Genomic DNA, 24,057 nt, shown 5'->3' on the forward strand with positions numbered 1-24,057 from the left:
AAGGGTCATCATGAGGTTTCATCTTTGATTCCCTTTATTTAGCATTTATATACATTATATAACGTTGAATTCGTAATTTATAGCAAATTCATGTAGTTTACTTTAAGCAGATATAACTGTTCCACCAGTCTGCATCTAGTTTAGATTTATAAAGAATATACAAAAAACATTAAAAGATTAAAGGAAAGAATGAATGTGCTGACTTTAATAGTGATGACTTAGTGGCTTTGATACAGATGATGAGAAGTTAAAATCTCACATGACCTCAGTTAAACACACTGTGAACAACACAAATTTCTGAAGACGATTCAGCGCCGACATTTTTGTGGAAAAGATTGATTTCCCTCCATCAAAATGCCTTTGGATCCAATATCAGCTGCCTATACAGCAGCAGACAATCGAAGTAAGTCTAATGCAAACAAACACACATGAACAGTGTGTTGGTAATTTAGTAAATGAGTAAGTGTACTCGATTAGGCTACTGTCCTGTACATGTTTGTATATTAAATGTAGTGGATTAAGTATAAAGTAGCATAAATTGTAGCAACACAGAGGGTAATTTCTTAATTTCTTCTCTTCTATGTTTATTTGAAAGTTGAAGCTAGTTAGCTAGTCCACAGAACACTTTAGGAGCCGCAGGGGTAAACAGTGTGACCTCTGAAGAAGTGACACCTTCTTCAGACGTAAAATAACAACAGAAATAAAACATAACATGCCTCCACACTGCTCGTGTGGTGTCATCCAAGTGTCAGCAAGCCCTGACATTTAAATTGACAGGAGACGAGATCATGTACACCGTGTTTCAAGCCTTAAAGTGTAGCAATGTTAGCAGACGCAGCGATGCTAGTAGACAGCGATCCTAGCCGACTTAGCAAAGGTAGTGGACATAGCAATGCTACAGGATGTAGCGATGCTATCAGACGTGGCTCTGAGGAGGTTATCAGAGGACATTGAAGCTACATCAGCTAGCATTGCTACTTCCACTAGCCTTGCTAGCATGGCTGCATCTGCTGACATTGCTACATCCAGTAGTGGACATTTAGGCTAAAAACACGGTTTAAATGATGTTGTTTTGAGTTGGATATGAATGTCAGAGCTTACAGACTCTGAGCAGTATGGAGGCCTCTTATGGTTTTTTACGTCTTTAAATAAGGGGTACCAGTTACTTCACTTGTATTGGATTTGGCTGCAACACTGCTTACCCCTGAGACTCCTAAAGAGTTTTGTGGACTCAAACACTTCACCCACGCCTCCATCGGCATAGTGGAGAGTAGATAATGAGGGAATGTAACTTTTTTTGTCAACTATCCCTTTAAACGTCAATACATTGTGATACAAACACACATGTTGATTACTCAGTAACAAAATGCTTTAGTATTATATATGGTACAGTGATATCCTGCCTCCAGAAATGGATACTTTGATACTGTATGCACTAAATACAATTTTAAATGCGAGACTTGTGTGTGTAATTATGAGTTCTTACTTTGTATTTATGCTCCTAAAAAATCTGTAGCCTATAGTTGCTTGCGATGACATCCCTCTTCTTAATTACTTGGAGTATAACTCATTGAAATGGTCATGAGGTAATATTCAGTTCCTTGTCTTCATGTGGTCATCGAACAGAAACCAAACATTTATCTACATAAACTGAATTCATGCTTGAGCTGCATGTTTGCATCATGTAGGTCTATTGACTGAATGAAACCCTACGACTCACATATGTGACATTCACACATTCTCCTTCTTTCTCACAAAACAAGAGAATTCAGGCGAAAAAAATGTCCACCTGCTGAAAGGCAAGACGAGTAACTACAACATCCTGGACATAATTAGCAAAGGAACCTTCGGCAAAGTTGCCGAGGGCGTGAATTTGTCCACAAAGAAGGATGTTGCCATCAAAATTTTAGAAACTGAGAAAACACAAATCACAGAAAAAGAGGTAAGTCTTTCAGTGCTACTTCAAGGCTTTGTAACATTTTGTCTTATTGAATTAATGAACTACTGATTCAGAGCTTTCCCTTATCCATGTTCCCTTTTAATAGATAGACATGATTGAAGTCCTGAGTATTCTGGACCCAGTCAAAACCAACGTGGTGCACTTCCATGAGAAGTTACAACAGGGACAACACACCTATCTAGTGTTTGAAAAGCTGGACATGAATCTGGAGCAGCTTCTCAAAAACAGAAAGTACATACCATTGTCTGTCAGTGAGATACAGCTGATCACGCAGCAGGTAAACACTACGGCCTTACACAAACAGTGTATAATAGATGAGTATTAGCAGTATACTCAGGATTTACATATTAAACATCTTAAATCATGTTTCTTGTTGATCTGTACACATCTGCACGCTGGTCAACAGTGCCTTTAATCTACTTTTCTTCCCCTGTCCCTCCAGCTGCTGACGGCGTTAGAAGCCCTGAGGGGACTCGGTATAATCCACACCAACTTGAAGCCAGATAACATCATGCTGGTTAACCATAAGGACCAGCCATTCCGCGTCAAACTCATAGACTTCGGCATGGCCCTCAGGACCTCTAAAGTGAGACGCGGGATGGTGATGCAGTCTCTGGGTTACAGGTCTGTTCAATCTGCAAAGATCATCTTTGGACATGTTTACAGTTCAGGGCTGTTAATGATTGTTGATTCAGTTTTCTATATACATGTTGAATCTAAAAATGTACTTAAGTGCTCTTTTTGGTCTTGTCCTCTACAAAAAGGGCACCTGAAGTCTCCCTGGGCCTCCCCATCTCCGGAGCAGTTGACCTGTGGGGTCTGGGGTGTATTCTGACCTACTTGTACCTCAGTAAGGAACTGTTTGATATGGGCTGCGAGTATCAGATGGTGAGTCACGTAATATATCAAGATTGGATTGCACAGCACCAGACAAATGTGGGTTGATGTGATTCTTTATAATCTCTCTCCAGATGAGGAGCATGGTCAATGTCCTGGGCAAACCAGATGACAAACTCCTCAATGCAGGGAAATACACCTATCAGTTCTTCAAGGCGAACAAACCTCGGGGAAAATGGTCACTGAAGGTATTGAAGCCTTTTTTTTTGCTTTTACTGTAGCTGTTGATATAATTTTAATCTCCTAACCAGAAAACAGTTTGAAATGGATGACACATTTAAGAAGATGTATCTGATATATAAGTTCTGTTCTTGCAGAGCCCATGGGAATACATGCAGGGCACTGGAATTAAGCCTAAAAACATGCGGCAGACAGTCAGTTCCCTGAGTGAGCTTGACACTGTAAGTGCTCCTTTTCATAAAAATGTTAAATGGTCTGTATTTACTTTCACCCATTCACACACTCAGGTTTATATGTGCAGCACTTTCTCGATCACACATCACTGACAAACTGCCCAAGGACACTTTAGTACAAAAAATAGGGGAAACTGGGATTGAACCACCATCCGCAGAGTTCTGTTGTTAAGGAAGGAGATCAACTGAATGATCCTCTGTTTCAAATCTAGATTTACCCAGAGATCCAGGATCCCATTGAGAAGATGGATCGCAGAGCCTTCATCAACCTGCTGAAACTTCTTCTGCACATGGACCCTGCGCTTAGGATCACTTCTGCTGCAGCTCTCCAGCACCCGTTTGTGTCCATGAGTCACATGGAGCAGGAGCTGGACACCAGCTTGTAGTAAGTGACTGTGTGTTGTTATCTGCAGAGTTGGACAGATGTATGATTGGGGGGGGCATTAGCCCCATGAAGTCCAATGCCAACCTAAAGTAAAAGTTTTGTTGACTAGATTTTGAACCCACCTGTTCATCCACAAAGGGTTTATATATATATATATATATATATAAATATATACACACCTCTTGTCAACACTGTTGAAATTGTATAGTATTGTCTGTGTGTTGAGAGGAAATTGTCATAGACTGTTCAGTGTGCCACAGCAACCGAAGAAACCCCTCATGGAGGGAGGAAGGGTAATTTTCAGGGAGGATGACCAATCACTGGTATTGGATGAAATCCCTTATTTTACAGCATGGTGGATAAAACACTGACTGCTCACCTTCTCCTCTTTTTTAACACACTGACAATTTCTATGTGAGTTAAAGTGCTGATCCTTTATTAAATTAACCTATTAAACGAGCTTCATTAATGGAGGGAGGGATAGACGGTAAATGAAGTGGAGGGAGAAGCGATTAAAGAAGGATATTTTCTACTGAGGTGAATATGAATTGGATTTTTTTGAGTCTTCTTTTTATATTCAGGAATTTGTCTTTTCTTTTTTTACATTTAGGTAGAAGAGGCCCTGAAGCTCAAGGACACTTTTGACGTGATGCCCACTGCTGATGGATGAGTGAGGATAGATTAACATTAACAGGAAGGCCACTTCTTCTCTCGACTTCTCATCAATGCATTAGAGAGATGCTTTAATTTTGCACATAAAGTGAATTATCATCCTAAACAATCTCAGGCCTTTCTTAAAAGGTTACTGAAAATGTATCATGGCAAGCAGCAAGGACCTTAGATGAGCCGGGCCCTTCACTGTGGCTTTATGCCCAAATGTGTCTCGTTGACAAGGAAAGTTGTGACTCAAAAATCCAAGATGAGGAAAAAGAAGAAACATACAGGCACATGTGCCAGCGGGGACACAAAGGTGTGATATACGTATGCACATGCTTTCTCTGTCTCTCTCGCTTTCTCTTTCTATGTCACTCCGTCTTCCACTTCTTTCATGGAGACCTGCTTTGTTCCCGAAATAGCGACAGGGAGCCGACGAAATGGTGCAGCGAAAAATCTAAGAGTCTGACAGAGACTGTGACATCGGACTTGTTTACCTGCACAAATTATTCCCGATAAAAGCAGGTATCTTGTTAAGGTGATATTCAAGATGAGTTGTTTTTTATGCTGCTTCCTTTACCTAATCACAAACGGCAAAAATACACAATACATTTGTTAATTATTTAAAATATTAAAATGGAGGAAAGGACTTCATATATGCTGGTGTCTTACAAACAATTTGCTTCGCACTTGGTGTGAACTCAGCATTTCAATGGCATGTGTTTGTCACTTTTCCACAACATCTTGCATAAAAACATGCCCCTCCTCTTCATCACTTCGTCCATGTTAGTGACTGAGGAGGTAATTGATAGTCAACAGCTTCCAGAGGTTCATACAGGACTTTTAGCACAGGCGACATTTTGACTTGACACAGTGGAAAAAGCCACTGAACATTTCTAATGGCTGTGTTGTATTCAAGTGTTTGAGTGAGCCATGTCAGTGTGACAGTGAGACTACATGGTATCAGGACCCTGAATCTGTAGCAACTAAAGACAGTTAGGCCGCTGTTATTTTTGTTATTTAAACCTGCAGATCTTCCTTCTGTGACATGTCGAAGTGTCCTCTGTGAAGTAGGATCCAGCCTGCAATGTCATTATGAAAACACACTTATTGACTGTGGCCTACATTCTATCTGAAGTTCACAGGAAAAGAAAGAGACTTGATTTGAGCAGTTTGCTGTTTAGCTCACAAACTAATTTCTTATTGATTTACCTCAGTACGTAACTCAAATTTACCTTACGTCCTGTGGCGCGTCTGTCCATTGGCATCAGTGGGAGCTTTTCCCAGGTACATGTGCACGTTACTGTGTTTAAGACGGAGTGTTTGAATAACTAGTGACCGCTTTGCTAATCAACTCACTTTTACTTAATTTATAACAAAATAAACAGGTGTACACAGGTTTTTTAATTGTGTGTAAACCCACCTAAAGATGTGATTGTGTCCTTTCCATTGCTGGTAGAGGAGTTTTTCTTCGACATCACAAATGCTCCAAAAACCGTTGTTCATCAGAGTATCACGTTTCCATTACATGCCTATCGGAGCCGATTAAAACCTATGTCTACTGCAGAGTCATTTTACCTGGGAATTGAAGACAATCTGTGGAAAAAGGGCTTTATAGTGACGCTCTCCTCAACCACTTCAACACCTCTGTCCTGCAGCTGGATGCGACCACACCTACCTCACAGTCATGTCTCTTATTCCAAATCTGTTAGTTGGTGCCATGGGTTTTTTAAGAGCAGACAAAAAGTCTGTGCACTGCAAAGCAAATTACATCACACTGTTTTTATGAGTCTGTTATTGTGGCCACGCTACACATTTGAACTCTTGTTTCACCTCCTAAAACCAGAGTCCCTCGACAAAGATTCTAAAATTTACGTCTCAGAGATCATGCAAAGTAAACACACTGCTGACGCAGGACAAACAGAGGTGTTTAGGCTGAATATGGCTTTCACGATGGAAAAATCGAAAGTAATTTGGCTCCTTTTTGATAGGATCCCGCAAGTGATATTGAAATGAAAAGTCAAAGCGGAACAGTTGCTTTTCATTTTAGCATATTAATTACACCGAGGGAGTGACAGCAACTAATGAGGATCATTGCAGGGACCGATCCCTCTGTGCCAAACTGGCTCTCGGTCAACCATAATGACCAAGATTCACATCTACAGTATTGATCGGTCTCCGGGCTGTGGCAGGGCCAACAGTCATTTATAATCCCTCGCTGCCGCTGCTCCTGATCTCTTGCTCCTCTCGGTTAAATTGTTTCGGTCAGTCTGCAATCTGAGAGGGAAAAAAATAACAGAATGTCATTATATAATATTGTATGATTGCAATTAAAATGTATTTTTATTTGCCTATCTGCTACAAAGCAGGAATAAAACATCAGAATAGCTGCATTGCCCCAATGGATCATGGAGAGAATGTAAGAGAATTAAAACCTGGGAGTCTCATGTGTGTAGGAGTGAAAGAACAAAACATCCACTTCTCTTTTATACTCGTATTAATTTGTAGTTTGATGTGCAAATCAGAGCAATAATTATAAATAAGAAAATCATGGTTTACTACATGAAGAAAAATGTAGAGAACTTGTTTGTCTGAAATAACGGCCACTATTATTCACACATTACACAGAAATCACACAGTTTTTAACACCAACACATCTTTGTTTCATAGATTGTCCCTAAATATCACAAGACTGTGGATGAAAAAATTTTCTCTAAATGAAGCATTTGCTCAAATACCCTGTTTCAGCTGCAGTGTCTAATTAAAGTATTTGTGATGGGGCAAAAGCTCAATGACGATTGCCAGCAATGCTTTTGGGTTGCTTCATGTATTTGTATCCTGATTTTTCAGTCGGGTTTGGTAAGTGGCTGAGGCCCATAGGAGGGAAAGAATCGTGCAAACTCTTAAAAGATACTCTTCATAATGTTCGCCGATACGTTGCAGACTCAGATTAGATTCTTTCAGGCTAAATATCTAGAAGACTCTGCAGCATCTACAGCCAATCAGAGCTACATGTAGTGGTAAGGTTTTGCTAACTGTTTTTATGAAAGTTAATAAATTAATTCAGCAGTGGGGTAAATCTGAGTAAAAACAAATTCTGTGTGTTTGCTATTTCAATACGACTGTGATGTGATGTCCACAGAATTGTTTCACCTCCTCCAGCTTCATGTGTCACTCTCAGGTCAGAATCAGTCCCACTCACTGTGGCTCGTGTTTTCGTGATAAAACGTATTTTGGAGATCAGACATACCAGTCGGGGGGGTCTCCTGGTGAAAGTGTGTAGTGTGTGACCCATTATCACCAGTCACTTTATGTTGTATGAACTCACAATGACCAAGAAGCATACGACACCAAGTCATCTAGTGTGAACTGCTCAGGCATCAGACGACTTTGAAAGTCATGTTATCTGAACTTGGCATTGGTCAACGGTTTGTCTCACAGAGTTTTCTTAATGTTTAATTCATTAATGATCATATTTAACGATGTCTCTTTGACATGTCAGAAGTTAAAGTGCATTAAAACCCAGTTGTTGCTGCAATCTGCTCCGGCAGAAGTCACGGCAGTTCAGTATTTATTTATAGCCTTTACAAGTTAAAGTTTTCTATTGTGGGTTCTTTCCAGTTCCTAAAAGCATTGCTGCCAATGTTGCAGCCTGTGCCTCTGCAGCTGGAGAACATGGCTTTTAGCCTGATGTTGGCAGCCATGTACTGGCTTTGAGCTGACCCCGCTCTCCAACAGTTGTGGATGTATATTACCACTATGTAATATTATTTTTGGTATTATTAAAACACACTCCCTTTGGGCAGCAGAACTCCTTAAAATATGTAAAAACTGATATCCTGCATGTCAGTTTGAGATTTGGTTTTGTTTTTTTTTATTGATTGACTTTGCATGACTCGTTATCCGTCTGAACCTTTGATTCAACATGAGCCCACTGGGCCCCGCTGACTCTTGGTCTTTAATTTTAATCCCTGTTGTACCATCAGCTCTTTGTTCTGTTTGTTTTAGCCCATGGCAGAGATTTTCATTTACTCTCATAACTTTTTCAGTGTTTATCATTAGTTCAGTTTTATTCCCCACTGACTCCTTTGTATTGAAAGGCACAACACTCTGTACAATCAAATTAGTTCTCAAGGCTTAAACACCCTCCCATGGCCTCTCTCCTCCGTAACATGTGATTATGAATGGAGCAGATTTGATAAGTGCAATAATTAAGAGATCATAGCTCACAGTTGGTTACATGGAGAAATCCGACATTGTGAGCTTTTTGTTTCTTTGAAGAAGTCGGCTTTGTGCTGTCTGTTCTGGTCAGAGCTCATTACGACTGATCTTGATCCGACACAAACCAAGAGAAGCCACCGACTGACAGACTGCGAGGCCACCAGGGAGAGTCAGCATTTCATCTGCTGCTCTAAAAAGCGAAAAGCTCCAAAGTTGTGAGTTTACATTGCAGTAATTGAACCTAAAAATGCTCTGACAATATGGAAGAATGCAAAATGCTCTCTATAAGGAAGATAAATCTCACATTTGAAAGAACATTGTAATTAAACATTAAAAAAAGCTTTAAAAGACAGTATTCACTAAAGTAATAATACACTCACCAAGCACTGTATTGCATTACATTTTCTGAGGAGGAACATCTCCGGAAACTTGAAGTGTCTCATCAGTGATGTAGTGTTGCCTGGAGAAGTGGGTATACTCTTATAAACAGTGACATGTACTCACACATATTTAGTTCACCCAGAAATGGACAAATTGTCACTTAATTTCTGATTTCAATACTGACCCAAAGACTCCAGGGTGATGCAACTACATGATGATGTATTTCGTCTGTGGGAAAGTAGTTTCTTTTTTTTTGTGGATCAGTCTGTCAGTTCCAGTCTGTCGCTCTCCTCTGACCCCTGTCGTCAAGTGTTATCTCAAACATAACCTGGTCCGTAGCATATGAGGCGCGCAGGTGTGTACGATGACAGACACATGGGTAGACGGGTGCAGTGAAGGAATTTAAATGGATAAAATGACAGGACCAGTCTTACAAACAGTCAGATGGACAAGCAGACCACAGGTTACCACTTGTTCCGATGAGACGTCAGCAGACAACACCAGAGAAGTGAGGGACAGGTGTATAAGTTGGCAGGAAAGGAGAATGGAAATAAGAGAGGTGAGCAGGTGAATCTGTCCGTCAGATGACTGGGAAATTCTGAGGACACCTGGTGGGCGGATGTGGAGTAACAGGAGAGGAATCGTGACGGCAGTGATGGTTGGCAGGAGGCAACGGGAGCCTTAAGATGAGTCATGACATTATCCACAGTTCTCAAAACACAGCAAACAACATCACAAGTGCATCGCTTAAAAGACTTTTATAAAGGATACACCTACATTCGTCCACACACCAACATTGGCAACGCACATTGGTTTCCCTTGGGCCTCCTCACCATCCACCTCTGCCTGGAATATGTTTTTTATTTGTGTGTTCATCCTCTGCAATGCTCTGCCCTCAGTGTCTGGGATTAACATCTAACTTTGCTTAATGTGCCAAATCCTGTCAGACAGATCGTCCCTCTCAGGGCATTACACAGCTAAATGAAGGGACCACACTCACACACCACCGGGACTCTTAATGTTAATCATGACCCTGTTGTGGCTGCTGCCCTTGAGGACTGTGGTGCTTTTTTTAAATTTATTTTTGGTAGTAAATACATTTCAGGGTGTAAATTCATTTCATTAGTCAGTTTTGGGCTGTGACTTTTTTACAGTGACGTCTTTGGATCTCCCAATAACAAATGTAATGAGTCCTCTGTTTCTGTAGTTCACTGACCCAGGCTATCCAAAATATTTTAATTTTTAATACGTTTTACGATTCATGATTTCTTAATAAATAAGAACCCAGAATGAATCCCACTGTGGTTTGCCTGAAAGTGTATTAAATGGGAATTAAATGATTGGTCCCCACTTTATATACATTATACATATCCATCCATCCACCCACCAAAATCAATCCATCCATTCATCCATCCATCCATTATCTGAAAGTGTCTTTTAAGGGTTGCACAGGTGTGAGTGCTATGCAGTTAAAAGACAGACATTTATTACTTTGTGAGACAGGGATGGGTTCATGGACAGCAGATGAAAATTAGCTAAATCCACTGGATTGCTTTTATACTGAAAAATAAATCTTCCACTATAAACAAACTCCGCTTTAGCAACAAATGACATGGCTTTGACAACTGCTGGGGGCGATTTGTATTTGCTGGATTTACACAGAGAAAATAAAAACAACCAAAAACAAGAAAAAGAAGGAAGATTGCACATTAGGATTAGCAGCCTTTCTAGGTTAATGGGGGCTGTACACATCAATATGCTCAAACAGGATAACGTGTGGAACTGGACGTGATGTAAAAACAGTGTCAGCTGACTGGGGAAAGCAGAGGTGGAATGTATCCAGATGTGGTTGTTTTGAGGTACATTTACACAAACATGCAGACACAGACTGCCTAAACTGCAGTACTGTGCTCCAGCCACCAGACTCCCTGTCACACATACATACTGCAAACATCATATTCTAGATCTTAGAAGGGTGGAGGTAAGCGACGCCATCTCAGAGCACCGTCGCCTCTTAGCCGGAAGGTTCGGAGTTCAAACCTGACGGCCTGCCATAGCCCTTCTGTTTGGAGTTTGCATGTTCTCCACCTGTCTGTGTGAGTTTTCTTTCGGTACTAAATTGCCTGTAGGTTTGAATGTAAGTAGGTTGTTTGTCTGTATGTCAGACTGTGAAGGACTGTGACCTGTCCAGGTTGTACCCTGTCCCTCGTCCAATGTCAGGGATGCATCTCAGAATGCTGGAAGCTGAGTCAGGGGCAGCTTGACAAATGTACAGGTCTGTAGGTATAGACAGTCACCCGCCAGAGAGCCCAAAAGTCCGTAACTGCTGCTCTCCATTTGTCAACTGGACACAGTCACTCTGTTAACAATGACAAAAACAATGAGTAACTGTCTGGTGGTCAAGCTAGTTTCCAGAGATGCCTACTGATGCCACAAGTGGGCAGTAAATTTCAAAATAAATGCAAACTGGCAACATCACAAACTTTATGGGACAGAAAGCTGTTCTGTATCATCTAATAGGTTCTATTTTTAGCTTTAATAGCTTTCCTTACTTCCCCTAACAAGTGTTGTACATGTAATAAAGTAAACCTTAAGGAGACAGATTAGGAAATGAGTCCAATCGATAAAGGCCTGTCATTTGTAAATAGACCCCTGTGTTGTAACTATATGTACCTGTGTGTTTCATACATGCTCCTGTTCCTCTGTATGTGTCCCTGCCTCTTGTATAGTAACAACTCCTCAGAGCAGCTCACTCCTGCAGGTGTCAGAGGGAGTCAGAGCAGCAGAGCCATCAGGGAGAAATATGGGCTGTAAGCTGGAGCTGTAGCGCCATTACCGCCAGCGTCTTACTGCTGCTTTCATCTGTTAGCTCTATCTCAATGGTCATCTGGGGAACCTGGCGGGCCGCGCTGCCATCAAATCGGAGCCGGGCAGGAGGAGGAAACATGGACCATTATACAAGGTGTGGAGGAGAGGGAGGGGTGTGCAGACCGGCATGGGACCGAGAGTGACTAATGTTGCTCTGTGCATTTATCTGTGTGTTTCTAGCTATATTCTCTGTGTGTGTGCAGGTATGATTGTGTGTGAGAGTGAGCAAGAGGCTGCATATCAAATTAAAAAGCCCAGGTTTGTCCATGTGAAGCGTCATGACCGGAGGCTATAAAGAGAAGTTGTTTTTTGTCTGAGTGGCCTCTCTCTCTCGCTCTTCACTTTCTCTTCTCTCTCTCTGCTCTCTCTCTCTCTCTGTTCTCTATTCACTTTCTCTTTCTTTCTCTCTCTTTCTTTCTTTCTCTCTATACGGTACACTCTTCTCTGACAGCTCCATTCAATTGAGTACTTGATGAAAAAACGGTTACTAGTTAAATAATTGCAACTCTGTTTTTCAAGAGTCAGTCTTTTGGCTCTATTCATGTCTTTAAACAGCACCCACTCATTCTGTACCTCTTTTATTCTAGTCCCCATCTTGTTATGATGCACTTTTCCTCCTTTACGTAATAAACACTTGGCTTTATGTTGCCCCTCACGAGGCGGGTCCTAACGAGCATGTTTTCAAACCATGGAAGGTATTATGGAAGGTTTTTTAATGCTGCTATAGCAACAGTAAAAAAGAGAGAAGAGAAAATTAGGAGCAAGAGAAATGTGGATGAGTTGAAACAAATGTGAAACAGAATTCTCTGGTCAAACTCTTACTCTCTTACTCTTGATTTATTCAAGTGTAGTAATTAGTCTTATTGTAACAAGGTGGATGGATTGGGGTTAAGAATGACTGTAGCAACATCAGGCTTTCATGTAGGATATCACATCTGATTACACATTTATCATATTTTCATTAACCATAACAATAATCTTTCACTAACCTTAACTCAACCTCTCATACCTTAATCATATGAATTGTATTATTCCCTTACCTTAACTGCACTGTAGTTGCCATGAGCATATTGCCAAAAGCAAGGAATTATAAAGTAATTAAATTATCATTGATGGTAAATGTGGGGCTTTGCAGAATAATCAACATTGTCATTCTTGTTTGTTAATAAGAATGTGTGTGATCAGTCTTATTCACTCATTCTTTTCTATTCATTTATATACGTTTAGAAACTGGTGAATGTAGAATGAAAGTCTTGAGATCTTCTAGTGATGTACACTCGTGTGTGTTTGTTTGTGTGTGTGTGTGTGTGTGTGTCTGAAGCACATCAATACCTGCAGTGACGAGCTGGTGGGAAAAGACATAAAGAAGAGTTATGGTTCTATTGCCTGGTGTTTCCGTCTCTGAGGGAGCAGCTAGGTGAGAGAGACCTTTTAGTGCTGACACATGCCTGAGTGCCTTTAAGGTTGAGAGGAGAAGATCTGGTGTTTCTGATGTATGAAGCTAGAACAAACACTCCTGAGCAAATGACAGCAAAGATAACGATGACTGCTGTAGATGCTCAATCCCCACGTGCTGAAACTCACTTTGACCGGCCCTGGACATAGCTGTGGGTAAATTGCACATGGTGTTCCTGTTGTGATGCAACGCACGGGCTGACGTCTGTACGAGACCCTTGAGGGTCGATTCATATTTGCACCATTTAGATGTGATTGATTTGCCACTCAGGGTACGCCTACAGTAGTCTGATATCGTCTCTGCATTGCCCAGGGAGCTGTTGGTTTTATGAATAGATCTGATATGCATTCGTCAATAATATGGATCTGAACATTTCCACCGCAATGGCCCAGAGACGGACTAAGAGATGTGTGTTTGTTAGCACCTCCTATGTGTCTATGTGTGTGCTCTGAAGTTGCCCTTCTGAAAAAGTAAGAGCTCTCTTCTTCTATTTTTAATTAGGGAAACAAATCCACATATCATAGCATTGTTGTGCATTTTACTACCTAATAAAAGTGGGTCAGTGACACATTTTGGTTTTCAACCCTTTTTGGGGGGGAAATACTGTGTATATGTACTGAGTGTTAAATAAGAGTATAAAAATGAGTTGTGCTTTACTGTAAAAAGTGAGTGGTCAGGAACATAGCAGATTTCAGGGTGGAGACACATTTATACAGTCTTTTCACCACAATTATGATCGTAATTTCACTTTGATTTAAAAAAGAAATGGCTTTATTTCATTATGATTTGGCTCAGGGTATAAGTACAGCAAAAGGTGTACTGATTTTACTGTCACAAATTGCAGTATTGTTTTGGAAGTTGGTATAGGAAGTTTTTTTATTTTTATAAGATACAAAATATCATCAGAATATGCTGAGATATTCAGATATCACGTTAATTTTGGCAAAAACTGGATTTTGAGCTTGGTTTTGCACTTGGTTCTGCACTTGTGTTGTGCAAAGAAAGAATCAGCAGCGTATGAACAATGCATCAGAACATGCAACCATATGTCTGTGCGTGCATGTGCGTGTGCGTATGTGTGGAAACATCTGTAGAGCCGAAACACTCAACCCCACAGAAACCAAGTGTAACATGGGTTTGAATATGCATTAAATATATAATCACTGAAAGCTGTGAGTTCAAATACTACACTTGTCTGATTTTTTACTACACGCTTACAGTAAATGACAGGTTACACAAAAAGCCAGTGGAAGTAGTGTGGCTACTGGATAAGAAAAAGCAGAGCAATTGAGCAATATTATAAAAATCCTTCCTTCCTTCCATCTTTCCTTCCTCTCAAGGATTAAAGTTACCTTCCTTACTTTTTTCTCATTCCACTTTCTTTCCCCACCCTGTTCGCTTCTTTGTCTTTGTCTTTTTATTTTGTTGTAACCCGTCATCTTTTTTTTTTTTTCCCCAACGTCTTGATAAATGTTACATTGAGCATAAATGTTTCAGTGCCACATGCAATTTTCATGGAGGCGCCAACATTCACGTGTCTATTCGGTATAGGCTACAGTATGTCGGCCTAATTGTGCCATGCGCAGTAAAAGCACGTCCCTCTTTAATCCAAAGGGACAAAGGGGGGAGAGAGAGGGGGAGAAAGAGCAAGAGAGAGAGTATGTTTGATGCACATTTCTGGTTAAGTCTCAGGAATTAAAGACTCTAGGATATAATTCCCAAATGATTCACTGTCGCTGTAATAAATTTGTACTGTACGGTGCAACGCCATGGTTGTGTTTAACACTTAAATGACATCTCAATATAACCAGGTATTATTTATGTAAAACTTGCTCATCTGTGTTTCTGATGTTACTGCTTGTCCTCTGCATGTCTCTGCCGTTGACACTGTGTTTGGAATATAACCCACAGTCGTTGCATGACGCAGCCCTGCAGGTCTGAGTGGAACGCAAACCATGGAAAACACAATAAAATATGCATGTGATACTTTTAACAACATTTGACTGTTTTCTCTCTGGATGTTCGCAGCGAGCAGCCACCCTTTTATCACTTCTCAGCTTTTTGAACACACAACAAAATGTGATATGTAAATGTTAATCAGCAGACTAATAATAGTGAATATGCTAAAATCTGCATTTTTTTTTGTGGCAAGCAACTATTCATATTCTGGATTTTATAAAATTATATCCGTATCGAATGTCAAACTCATTCGCTGCACGTGATTTAATTCTTGTAATGAACTGATTTGCATTTGAACTGTTGGCTTTATTTAGTATTTTATGTCTTTTCATAAAGGTATTGTCAGCAATGACAGAGCAAAGGTCAGGTGGGCACATGCCCTCGAGCCAGTAGGGCCCTTGGTCTTAAAATCTATTCATTAGAGGCTCTTTTTTAATGTGTTGAATTTTATTTGTGATTGTCAGTGTGATTTTGAAAGTGTTGCATGATTATGAGATGGTTTAAATGTGTAGCAGATACATTCAGGTAGTATTACAAAGCATACTTTGCAGTAAGACGGTATCTGTCACTTCCTGTCCATCTAACATGTTAAAATAATGCATATCATTTCAAAGTTATATATGCTGTGTGGTTGTAGGATGCCATTGGTGCGAGTGGGTGAGTGGGTTGGGGTCTGTGGTAAGTTTGTGAGCTGGGTCCATGGTCACGATAATCCATCCATGACTACACATGCCCAAAAATGATATTGCAACCTAACATTATTGGGCTAACTAATCCACATTAGATTAAACTTAAACTGAAATATATTACAACCCCATGCAAGAAAGGAATGAAGTACAAACATCTGCAAACTACAAATCTTAAAAACAAATGAATTATTCCTATTTCAGGATATTTTTTTCCTGCCAGTGTTGCAAACACACATGCCACTACACACACGCGCGCGCGCGCGCACACACACACACACACACACACACAGGTGTCGCTTTCCAGTGCGATGAATCTGCAGATGCAGCCTCACCGCATTCGGCGTGCAGCGGCTGACGTCAGGAGGGGAGCGGAGTGAGGGGAGTTGAAATAGGGCAGAGCAGGAGCGCAGCGCGGAGAGAGGAACCAGCCCGAGGATGGCAAGCCGCTGCTGAGAGTTGGGACGCGCTACATACCAGTCGCCACTACTAACTGCAGCTGCTTGCTCCTGATCCAACCAGCCCATAATCAACCTGAACCCTTTTCTAGTATAAACCCGCCGAGCCGCACCAGAGCAGTGGAACTAAAGGAGCGCAGTTTGGACGAGTCGCTGCGAGGAAATCTGTGGCATTTCTGCACGAATTCCCCTTTTTCCCTCTCTGTCCTCCTGCATTAGAATAACAGGTAAGGTGCAAGCTGTATTTACTTATGCGCAATAAGGGCTCCCGTGCTGCGTAAAGGCGTCTTTTCTTGGGTTTGGGTTTTAAGTTTGGTTGTGTTGGGTGCATGGAGCTGCTTTGCGTGCATGAGGAGTGTGAGTGCACGGGAACTGTGCAGCGGCGTGCTTTCATTTTGAATTAGTTTGTGAGTGTAGCAGGGCAGAGATGCATCAATAAGAGAGAGAGAGATGCATCAGTGGATGATACAGTAGATGCGTGAGGTGCAGCCTCGCAGCGCACGCAGGGCGATGTCAGTGACAATCTGTGACAGTGTTTAACTACACTGCCGCGTCTTTTGTCTGGCGCAACACGGGGCTGTGATTAATCATTCAATAGGACCAGATGCCAGCTTCGGTCTAACCTCATATAACCGCGCAGTGGCTCTATCTGCCCTGCTCAAAAACAACAGGGTGTATAGTGTTTGATAGATGGCTCCAGGAGGACTCACTCCTCTGCCCGGATGCGCCAGGTTTGCTCGGGCAGCAGAGGGACTGAAACGATAACACAGTCAGACACGCACATCCTTCCCCTCGCTGGGCTCCCCCCTGCCCCTTTCACCTGGTCTCCTCCTGGTCCTCCCGATCACAATGTCTTTGGCGAGGAAGACTTCATCTCCCTCAGCATGCAACTCTCCAGAACGAGAGAAGGAGAGGTGAAGACAGGGGGGGTGCCTCTAAACAGGATGAGATTTCCCTCTCTGATTGTGTTAAATGAGCCTCCTCAGCTTACTCCCTCTCTCTCGTGGGGAAAATCCTATCAGTGTCACCCGGAGAGCTGCGTGGCGCGGCGGCGGCTGCGGAACATGCGTGACCAGCAGAGTGGGAAATGAGGCGCCGGAGCTCTCCACGGTGCTGAAAGCGCTCCAGCCTCCCTCGCGCCCCACGCAGCCTCTGTTCGGTTGCTGGTTGTTGGATTTCCTCTCTGACCTGGAGTCAGATGTGGAGCCAACATCCAGCTGCAGACTCGTGGCCATACATCACTGCGCTATCTGTGCAAAAACTGGTTGTAAATCTTACGTAGTACTCGACTCAGGCACGTTTATTCCAACACATACATACATACAACACGGCTCACACGCAGAGACCTGGATCAATATCCCCCCATTCCCTCCTGACTGGGAATATTAATGGCAGTTAGATCTGTTTGCACTGTGATCTCTGGTCTGAACTTATAATTTATAGTGACATAGAAATTGTCAGATCTCCTGAACAGCCACAGTTTGTATTTAAAGTGAGTTTTATGTCACAAAAATGCTGCTGTTCTTGTCTGGCAACACACTTTCTATCATCTTGCACAGATAATATCATTATATCACAATACTCTTTTGTACTAAGGCACTATAAGTGGAAACACACGGTTTCCCACATGTCTCGGCCGAAATATTCTTGCTTCCTACATAGAAACCAACATGGTTTTGAATATATGGTCAGATCACTCACAGATGAGATTTTAAATATTACATTTGGCTTCTTAGTGTGCTGTTCATTGACAGACAACCCAATGATTTCAGTGAAGGTATAATAGCTATTTACAGCTGGAGTTAAAAAAAGCAGTGTAATTGAACTATATTCTAAAAATGTCCGAGCAACCTCACAAAATCTTCACTCTTTGCAACATACAGTATTTCTGGTTGAAAATGTTTAAATTCATGCTCAGGGATTCGATGGATTCAACAGTTGGCTTCATTGTGTTTGTCCAACAGTTTAACAGAGAGAACAGGAGTGAAGCCTTTTCTAATAAGTTTATAGCACTTGACTGCAATTTAAATATGCTTGAGAAAAGAATAGGACCATCATCTTATTTCAATAGCAAAATATGAACACTCGATTTAAAATAATTTCCGAGGACAAGAGGTTGAGTTATTTAAGAGATGTTGAGAATGAATCACATTTCTTCTTTATTGCCATTATTATGATATGTCAAGATTCTCTATATCACATGAAATATCTGCTCAAAATCCAGAAACGTTCTGGGGCACTGATGACGACAATGCAGTGGTTTTTATTTAATATTTTATGCTTATAAGTTGGCTCTCTTTCTATCTAAATCTTAGAAAAAGAAAGTCAGGATGGTTTATTTGATTGCTATTGTTATTGATTGTTATTGATATTGCTACTCTTGTTTCTTTTGTGTACTTAACATTTTTCTAAATAATAGCATCCTTTATGAGCACATATGATACATTCATATAAAAAAAAATCAATCAATCAATCAATCTTATTAACATGAGCAATGGTAGCTAAGACATCACAGAGAAAGTCCCGCAGATTTTCTTTTCAGAGAGAGGGGGCAACGTCATGTCCTCAACCCTTCAGAGCAGCTTTCCAGCCAGCCCCAGGGTCACAGTCAGCAGGTTGAGAAATAATGATGTAGCCCAGAATAGTGACTCAGTCGGGCTTATTGCACTTTGCAATCTGGTGTGTAACTTATTAGCTGTCTCATGGAGAGAGCCATTACAGCGCGGTGTCCAGCAGATTATGGCTGGTTGTTGTGCTTCAGAGACGGTCTAATAGTGGGATGACTCACACAGGTTGTTACTGAAGACACACTAGCATATAGCCACATTGGTGCATGTGAGCACACACACACACACACACATACAGACACACACACACATATATATATATATATATATAAAAAAATCTTCACTATAACATTTGAGTCATGAGAGTTGAATCGGACCTCTGGGGTTTCCTCCTCCTACTAAGCAATTAAACCCTGCAAAGGCCAGTGAGAGTGAATGTATGAGTGCAGAGTGTCATGTATGGTGGTTGGATGAAGCAAAAAATGTCACGTATCGTAATAAAAGTCTAATCTTCTGTTGTGTAACCAGGCTGAGGAAGAGTTGTTGCATCCTTCCACTTCCAGTCTTGCACAATGGGATATTCTCAGTCAGTCTATTTAACATTGTCACCAGAATGGATTTAACAACGTCAACATGAGCATGTAATTGACATTTTTAGTGACGCTGGCAAACTATATATATAAAGCACCAGCCAGCTCTCCATCTCTGATAAGCTGTTGAACAGTGTCAATACTGCTGTTGTGTTGTGGTTGTTAAGTTCTCAATGGATAATTAGATTGGGAGATGCCTGCAGTCTTTGTTGCTTGTAGTGTTGCTGTTTAATCAGGACAGACGCAGTTTGCAGATTGGACAGTGTGCCTGCACGTAACACAACTGCTCCCCCCAATTCTGCTTTCAAATTAATCTGATAATATAATGAATTTGATACTTTATCAATCCATGTAGATATTGTGTCTTCACGGCACGAGGACCAGAGGCCGGTCTCAGTGACAGGACAGCCCGTTGCAGTTCAGTGTCTTGCTCCAGGACTTTTCAGCTCAGCGAACGCTCGCTGAGGCATGGGGGGAGGGGGTGCACACTGTCTCTACCCACTTGACTCTCTGCTGCTGCTGCTGCTCATGTTCCTAAATACTGGAAAAGTTTGAATCCTGAGTGTGGCAGATAGATGCATGAAAAGATTCACCACCTACTTCTCTGCTTCTTACAAAACCAGAGCAGGCAGCACACATACTGAAAATGTAGCTATCAGCAATACCCTGCATCCTGCTGTTCTTTTCGTACCCCGTTATTGAAGTGTTGGTCCAAATAAAGAAGAAGACTTTGAAGTTGGTTCATGCCCTAAAGAATTAAAGAAGGTGTTTCCGAGACTTTTTATCTTATTTGTTGAAATCCTCTCCACATCCCGATAGCCATCAATAGATATAAAAGACAGTGGCTCTTTCTCAGGCATTCATGTCTGTCACTGACCAAACTGCCTGCCTGCTGTGCATCATGCACGTACTTTCACTGCACATGACTGGAGTCAAAGAGACGCTCAAGCAGAGACGATGGCCAGAAGGTAGTAAGCGAGTCACTGGTCTTGCGGCAGTTTTCAGACAGAGAATGTTATTGTGTTTTATGGATGTAGCTTTGACGAGAGGGCCGATGGGAGGGGGTTGGGATGTATCGGTTGCATTTCTTCAAAATGTAGCCTGCTCTTGCTGTTGCTTTTACAGGATTACCAACCTTACCTTTAACTTTGCAACAGTTCAGCAGACATGTGGATTAAAGTTGTATTTTACAGTATGTTGATTCTGTGGGAGAGAAAGTAGGCTGCAGGACAGAGCAGGACCTTATGCATTTCTTTGTCAATTTCAAAAGTATCTTATTTCATTTTGCACACGTGGAACACAAGTTAAACCAAAAAGTGTTTTGTACTGAAAATTTTAAACTAAGAAACTATTGAAGATTTTTTGTAAAGTAGCCTAAAACATAAAAAGTATTAGTGCTGCGATACATGTTTGGGACAGCTGTGGTTTAGGGAGTAGAGCAGGTCATCCATTTATCAGAAAGCCGTTGGTTCAATCCCTGTCCACTCCAGACGGCACGTCAAAGTGTCTTTGGGCATGACCCAGATTGCCCCTGGTGGCTGTGACGTCATGGTGTGAGGGAAAGAAGGACTTTAGAAGTGTTGTATGTGCGTGATGTGTAGTGTGAGTGGCTGTTGAATCTAGAGAAGTGCTGCATAAATGCAATCCATTTACCATTTTTTGAGTTTCAGCTTTATACAGATGCAAACCCTGGAGCATTATATGTGGAATAATGCTTCTTTTTTTCTTGGCGTAGACATGACAATGTCCTTTTTTATAAATTCAACACAGGCACACAAAAGCATCCACACATGCTAGAGCCGGGGATGACAAGTCCATGTAACATTTAATTAGAATAAATGAAATTTGTCATATCAGTTATAATGTCCCACTCGTCACCAGTTTAATTGCTTGGCATCTCGTCGCCGGGCCCCCATGCAGAGCTTGTCTAATCAGGAGCAGGATTTATTTCCACACAACAAAGCTATCCCCTTGGGTAAACCAAACCCACTTGCTTCCCTTCTTCTTCTTTTTTTAACGCCTGGTGACTTTGATTTGTTCAGCTTTGCACATTTTCCAAAGAATTATAATGAGCCGTACTCCAAACATAGGCAAACCTGCATTACAGATGGTGAGTCACACTTGTACGGGCCGGCTCCTTTTCGCTATACACTCACGCACTCACGCTTCTGTTGGGGCTGACAAGATTAGTTTTAAATTGATCTGATGAAACTCTTCCTCATGGGTTTAGCAGGGGGCACACACACACACACACACACACACACACTGAGAAACCCAACCCTGATGACAATGGGAAGCACTTAATGCAAACCACATTGAAGGACTATTAGAAACTTGCTCCCTTAGATCCTACACTGATTTTATTCCACAGTCGCCTCACTGTGTCTGTCGGCTCACCCGACAGGTCCCCTGTACTCCCTGTAGAGCGCGGGGCTGCGAAAATGCAGGGCAGCGCGGTTCACTTGGAATTCCGATCACTAATGTTGAACTTCTAGAAATGACCTTTACCGCTGCATCTCATATGAACGCGGCAGCTGAGCTTGGAGCTTCGGCTGCGCGGCTCTGAGCAAATAGTGCTCGCCGCCTCCTTTGCCTGAATGCAGGAAACTGACGAAAGAGTCAGCAGAGAGGGAGAAACACGCAGAGGGGTTATGGAAGGGTTGCCTGGCATATCTGTTTTTCTGCAGTGAAATATTGCCACCAGTCTGCACGTCGCTTTTATGCAGTCACTCCTCACTTGGCTGATTGAAATAATCTTTTGCTTTTGTTATCTCACATCCTTGAAATGTTACTTCTCCCACTGGAGTAGGCAAATACAATGTGTAATTCCTCCTGTTCCTTGAAAACAGGAAGGTCAAGTGGAGAAAGGTTAAGTGCCAGTCATTAATGATCAGCTGCCTTTATGGTGAAAATAGGTTGCTGCTGATGCTAAAGGAGAGCAGCAGATATATGAAGATGATCAACAAGGAACACAAAACAAACTTAGAACTAATAGAATTCAGAAATGCTAATCTTGTTTTTAGGGCATGTGGAATATTCATCTCACCTTTTTTCTGCATTACTATTCTAGGTCTTGTGTGATATGTCCTTGTGAACTTTCTATTGTTGTTTGTTGTACAATGTACTTTTCTGCATCTGCTGTAGTACTTTGTTCCAAGACAAAATTCCCTAAAGGACAATAAAGTATATTTGATTTGATTTGATAACCGGTAATGAAAGTTTGAACACTTGGAGCAGGGTTTTAAAGCTCCACTTGCAAACACCTCTGCTGGTAAATCCCAGTTCTGAATCAATGTGAGGTTGAAGCTTTGATGGAGCTGCAGTAGTAAAAAAAATAACAAGGCAATCACCAGGGCCGAGTGTGACAGCGTGTCAACAAAGCTGAACATGCCGGAAGAACAAACCCCACTGTGAACATTAATAACTTAATAACTAACTGCTTCTAAAAGTGCTTCTGAGGGAAATGCATCAACTTTGGATCTGTGGATCATTTGTTTCCTTGAAACTAGCAATCAGTGAACGTTTAGGGCAACGTCGATAAAGGAAACAAGGGATTCGACAATAATTCGCTGTAGTACACTGATATTTCACAATGTTATATTAGGAACCCCGTCTCCTGTAAATTATGTTTCTGTTCAACTAAACTGTAACAGCAGATGCAGCATGTAATCGCATGGCCACATTATGTTCCGAGGCAATGTTAATGTTGAATAGATGAAGCTGAACGTTTATTAATGGAAGTACAAAGTGGTTTAGGTGAACGAAATAAGACAGAGACACCAAGACACCAGAGATCGAGGTATTTGTGTGTGTGTGGATAGTTGTGTAACTGTATCACAATCAATTTGTGCATCATCAAATCTATAAATGTGTAGAAGAATCCAAATATATGTGCAAATGTGTCATTAGATTTTCAAATGTGCATTTTGTCTACATATTCGCAGATCAATGCACACATTTGCAGATTTGACACATGTACAAATCTCAATAAACTCATAAATCATACACATATTTCACATCATTTGACATATTTGTAAATGTACATTTACACTAACAGTTTTTAAATACACATTTACAGATGCCTGTACTACTCACAAATCCCAGCACACATTTGAAGATTCCTTTGCACATTTACAAATCTGAAATTGATCACTTAGACTGAGATACAGTTACACAACTCACCCCACACACACAAGTAAGATTGCAATTGAAAGTTTTACTGCAAGACTGGATGTTTTGGCTAAATTAAAAACATTGACTTTGAACATTTGACTGATAAGTTCAGTATTAACTTCGACTTCCCAAATATGTGAATTGATCACATATCCTCTTTATGTTCCTGGAGAACATAATACAGATGCAATTTTGTTTCATGCAAAAGGTATTTGCTGTTGCTGTTATATCGACATTTTATTTTCAGAGTATATTTTTTTAGATTGTATATTAAAGATGGATCTTTTTCCTCTTTACATGCGTTGATTTGTGGCTAATTTAATCATGAGTGACGCCTCGAACAACAATCATCAATTTTTTTACTGGTTCTGTTTTTTCAGTGATGATGA

General features: G+C 41.2%; 2 protein-coding genes across 2 annotated transcripts in view; both read left to right on the top strand.

Annotated features, from left to right (window-relative positions):
• The first annotated feature begins 242 nt into the window (after positions 1 to 242).
• On the top strand, positions 243 to 4,965 carry LOC109628376 (homeodomain-interacting protein kinase 4-like). Its single transcript, XM_020085458.2, has 9 exons — positions 243 to 403; positions 1,764 to 1,942; positions 2,046 to 2,237; positions 2,403 to 2,584; positions 2,725 to 2,848; positions 2,932 to 3,045; positions 3,175 to 3,258; positions 3,483 to 3,655; positions 4,266 to 4,965. Coding segments are annotated over exons 1-9 (1,098 nt in total). The 5' UTR covers positions 243 to 354; the 3' UTR covers positions 4,267 to 4,965.
• An 11,275-nt stretch (positions 4,966 to 16,240) lies between these two features.
• fstl4 (follistatin-like 4) overlaps positions 16,241 to 24,057 on the top strand; it is a 182,743-nt gene continuing 174,926 nt past the window's right edge. Inside the window, exon 1 of the mRNA XM_020085612.2 lies at positions 16,241 to 16,565. The gene's annotated coding sequence lies outside the window, so the exon portion shown is untranslated. The remainder of the gene's footprint in view (positions 16,566 to 24,057) is intronic.

This window comes from Paralichthys olivaceus, chromosome 15 (genome assembly GCF_024713975.1).
Source record: "Paralichthys olivaceus isolate ysfri-2021 chromosome 15, ASM2471397v2, whole genome shotgun sequence".
Classification (NCBI taxonomy): Eukaryota; Metazoa; Chordata; class Actinopteri; order Pleuronectiformes; family Paralichthyidae; genus Paralichthys; species Paralichthys olivaceus.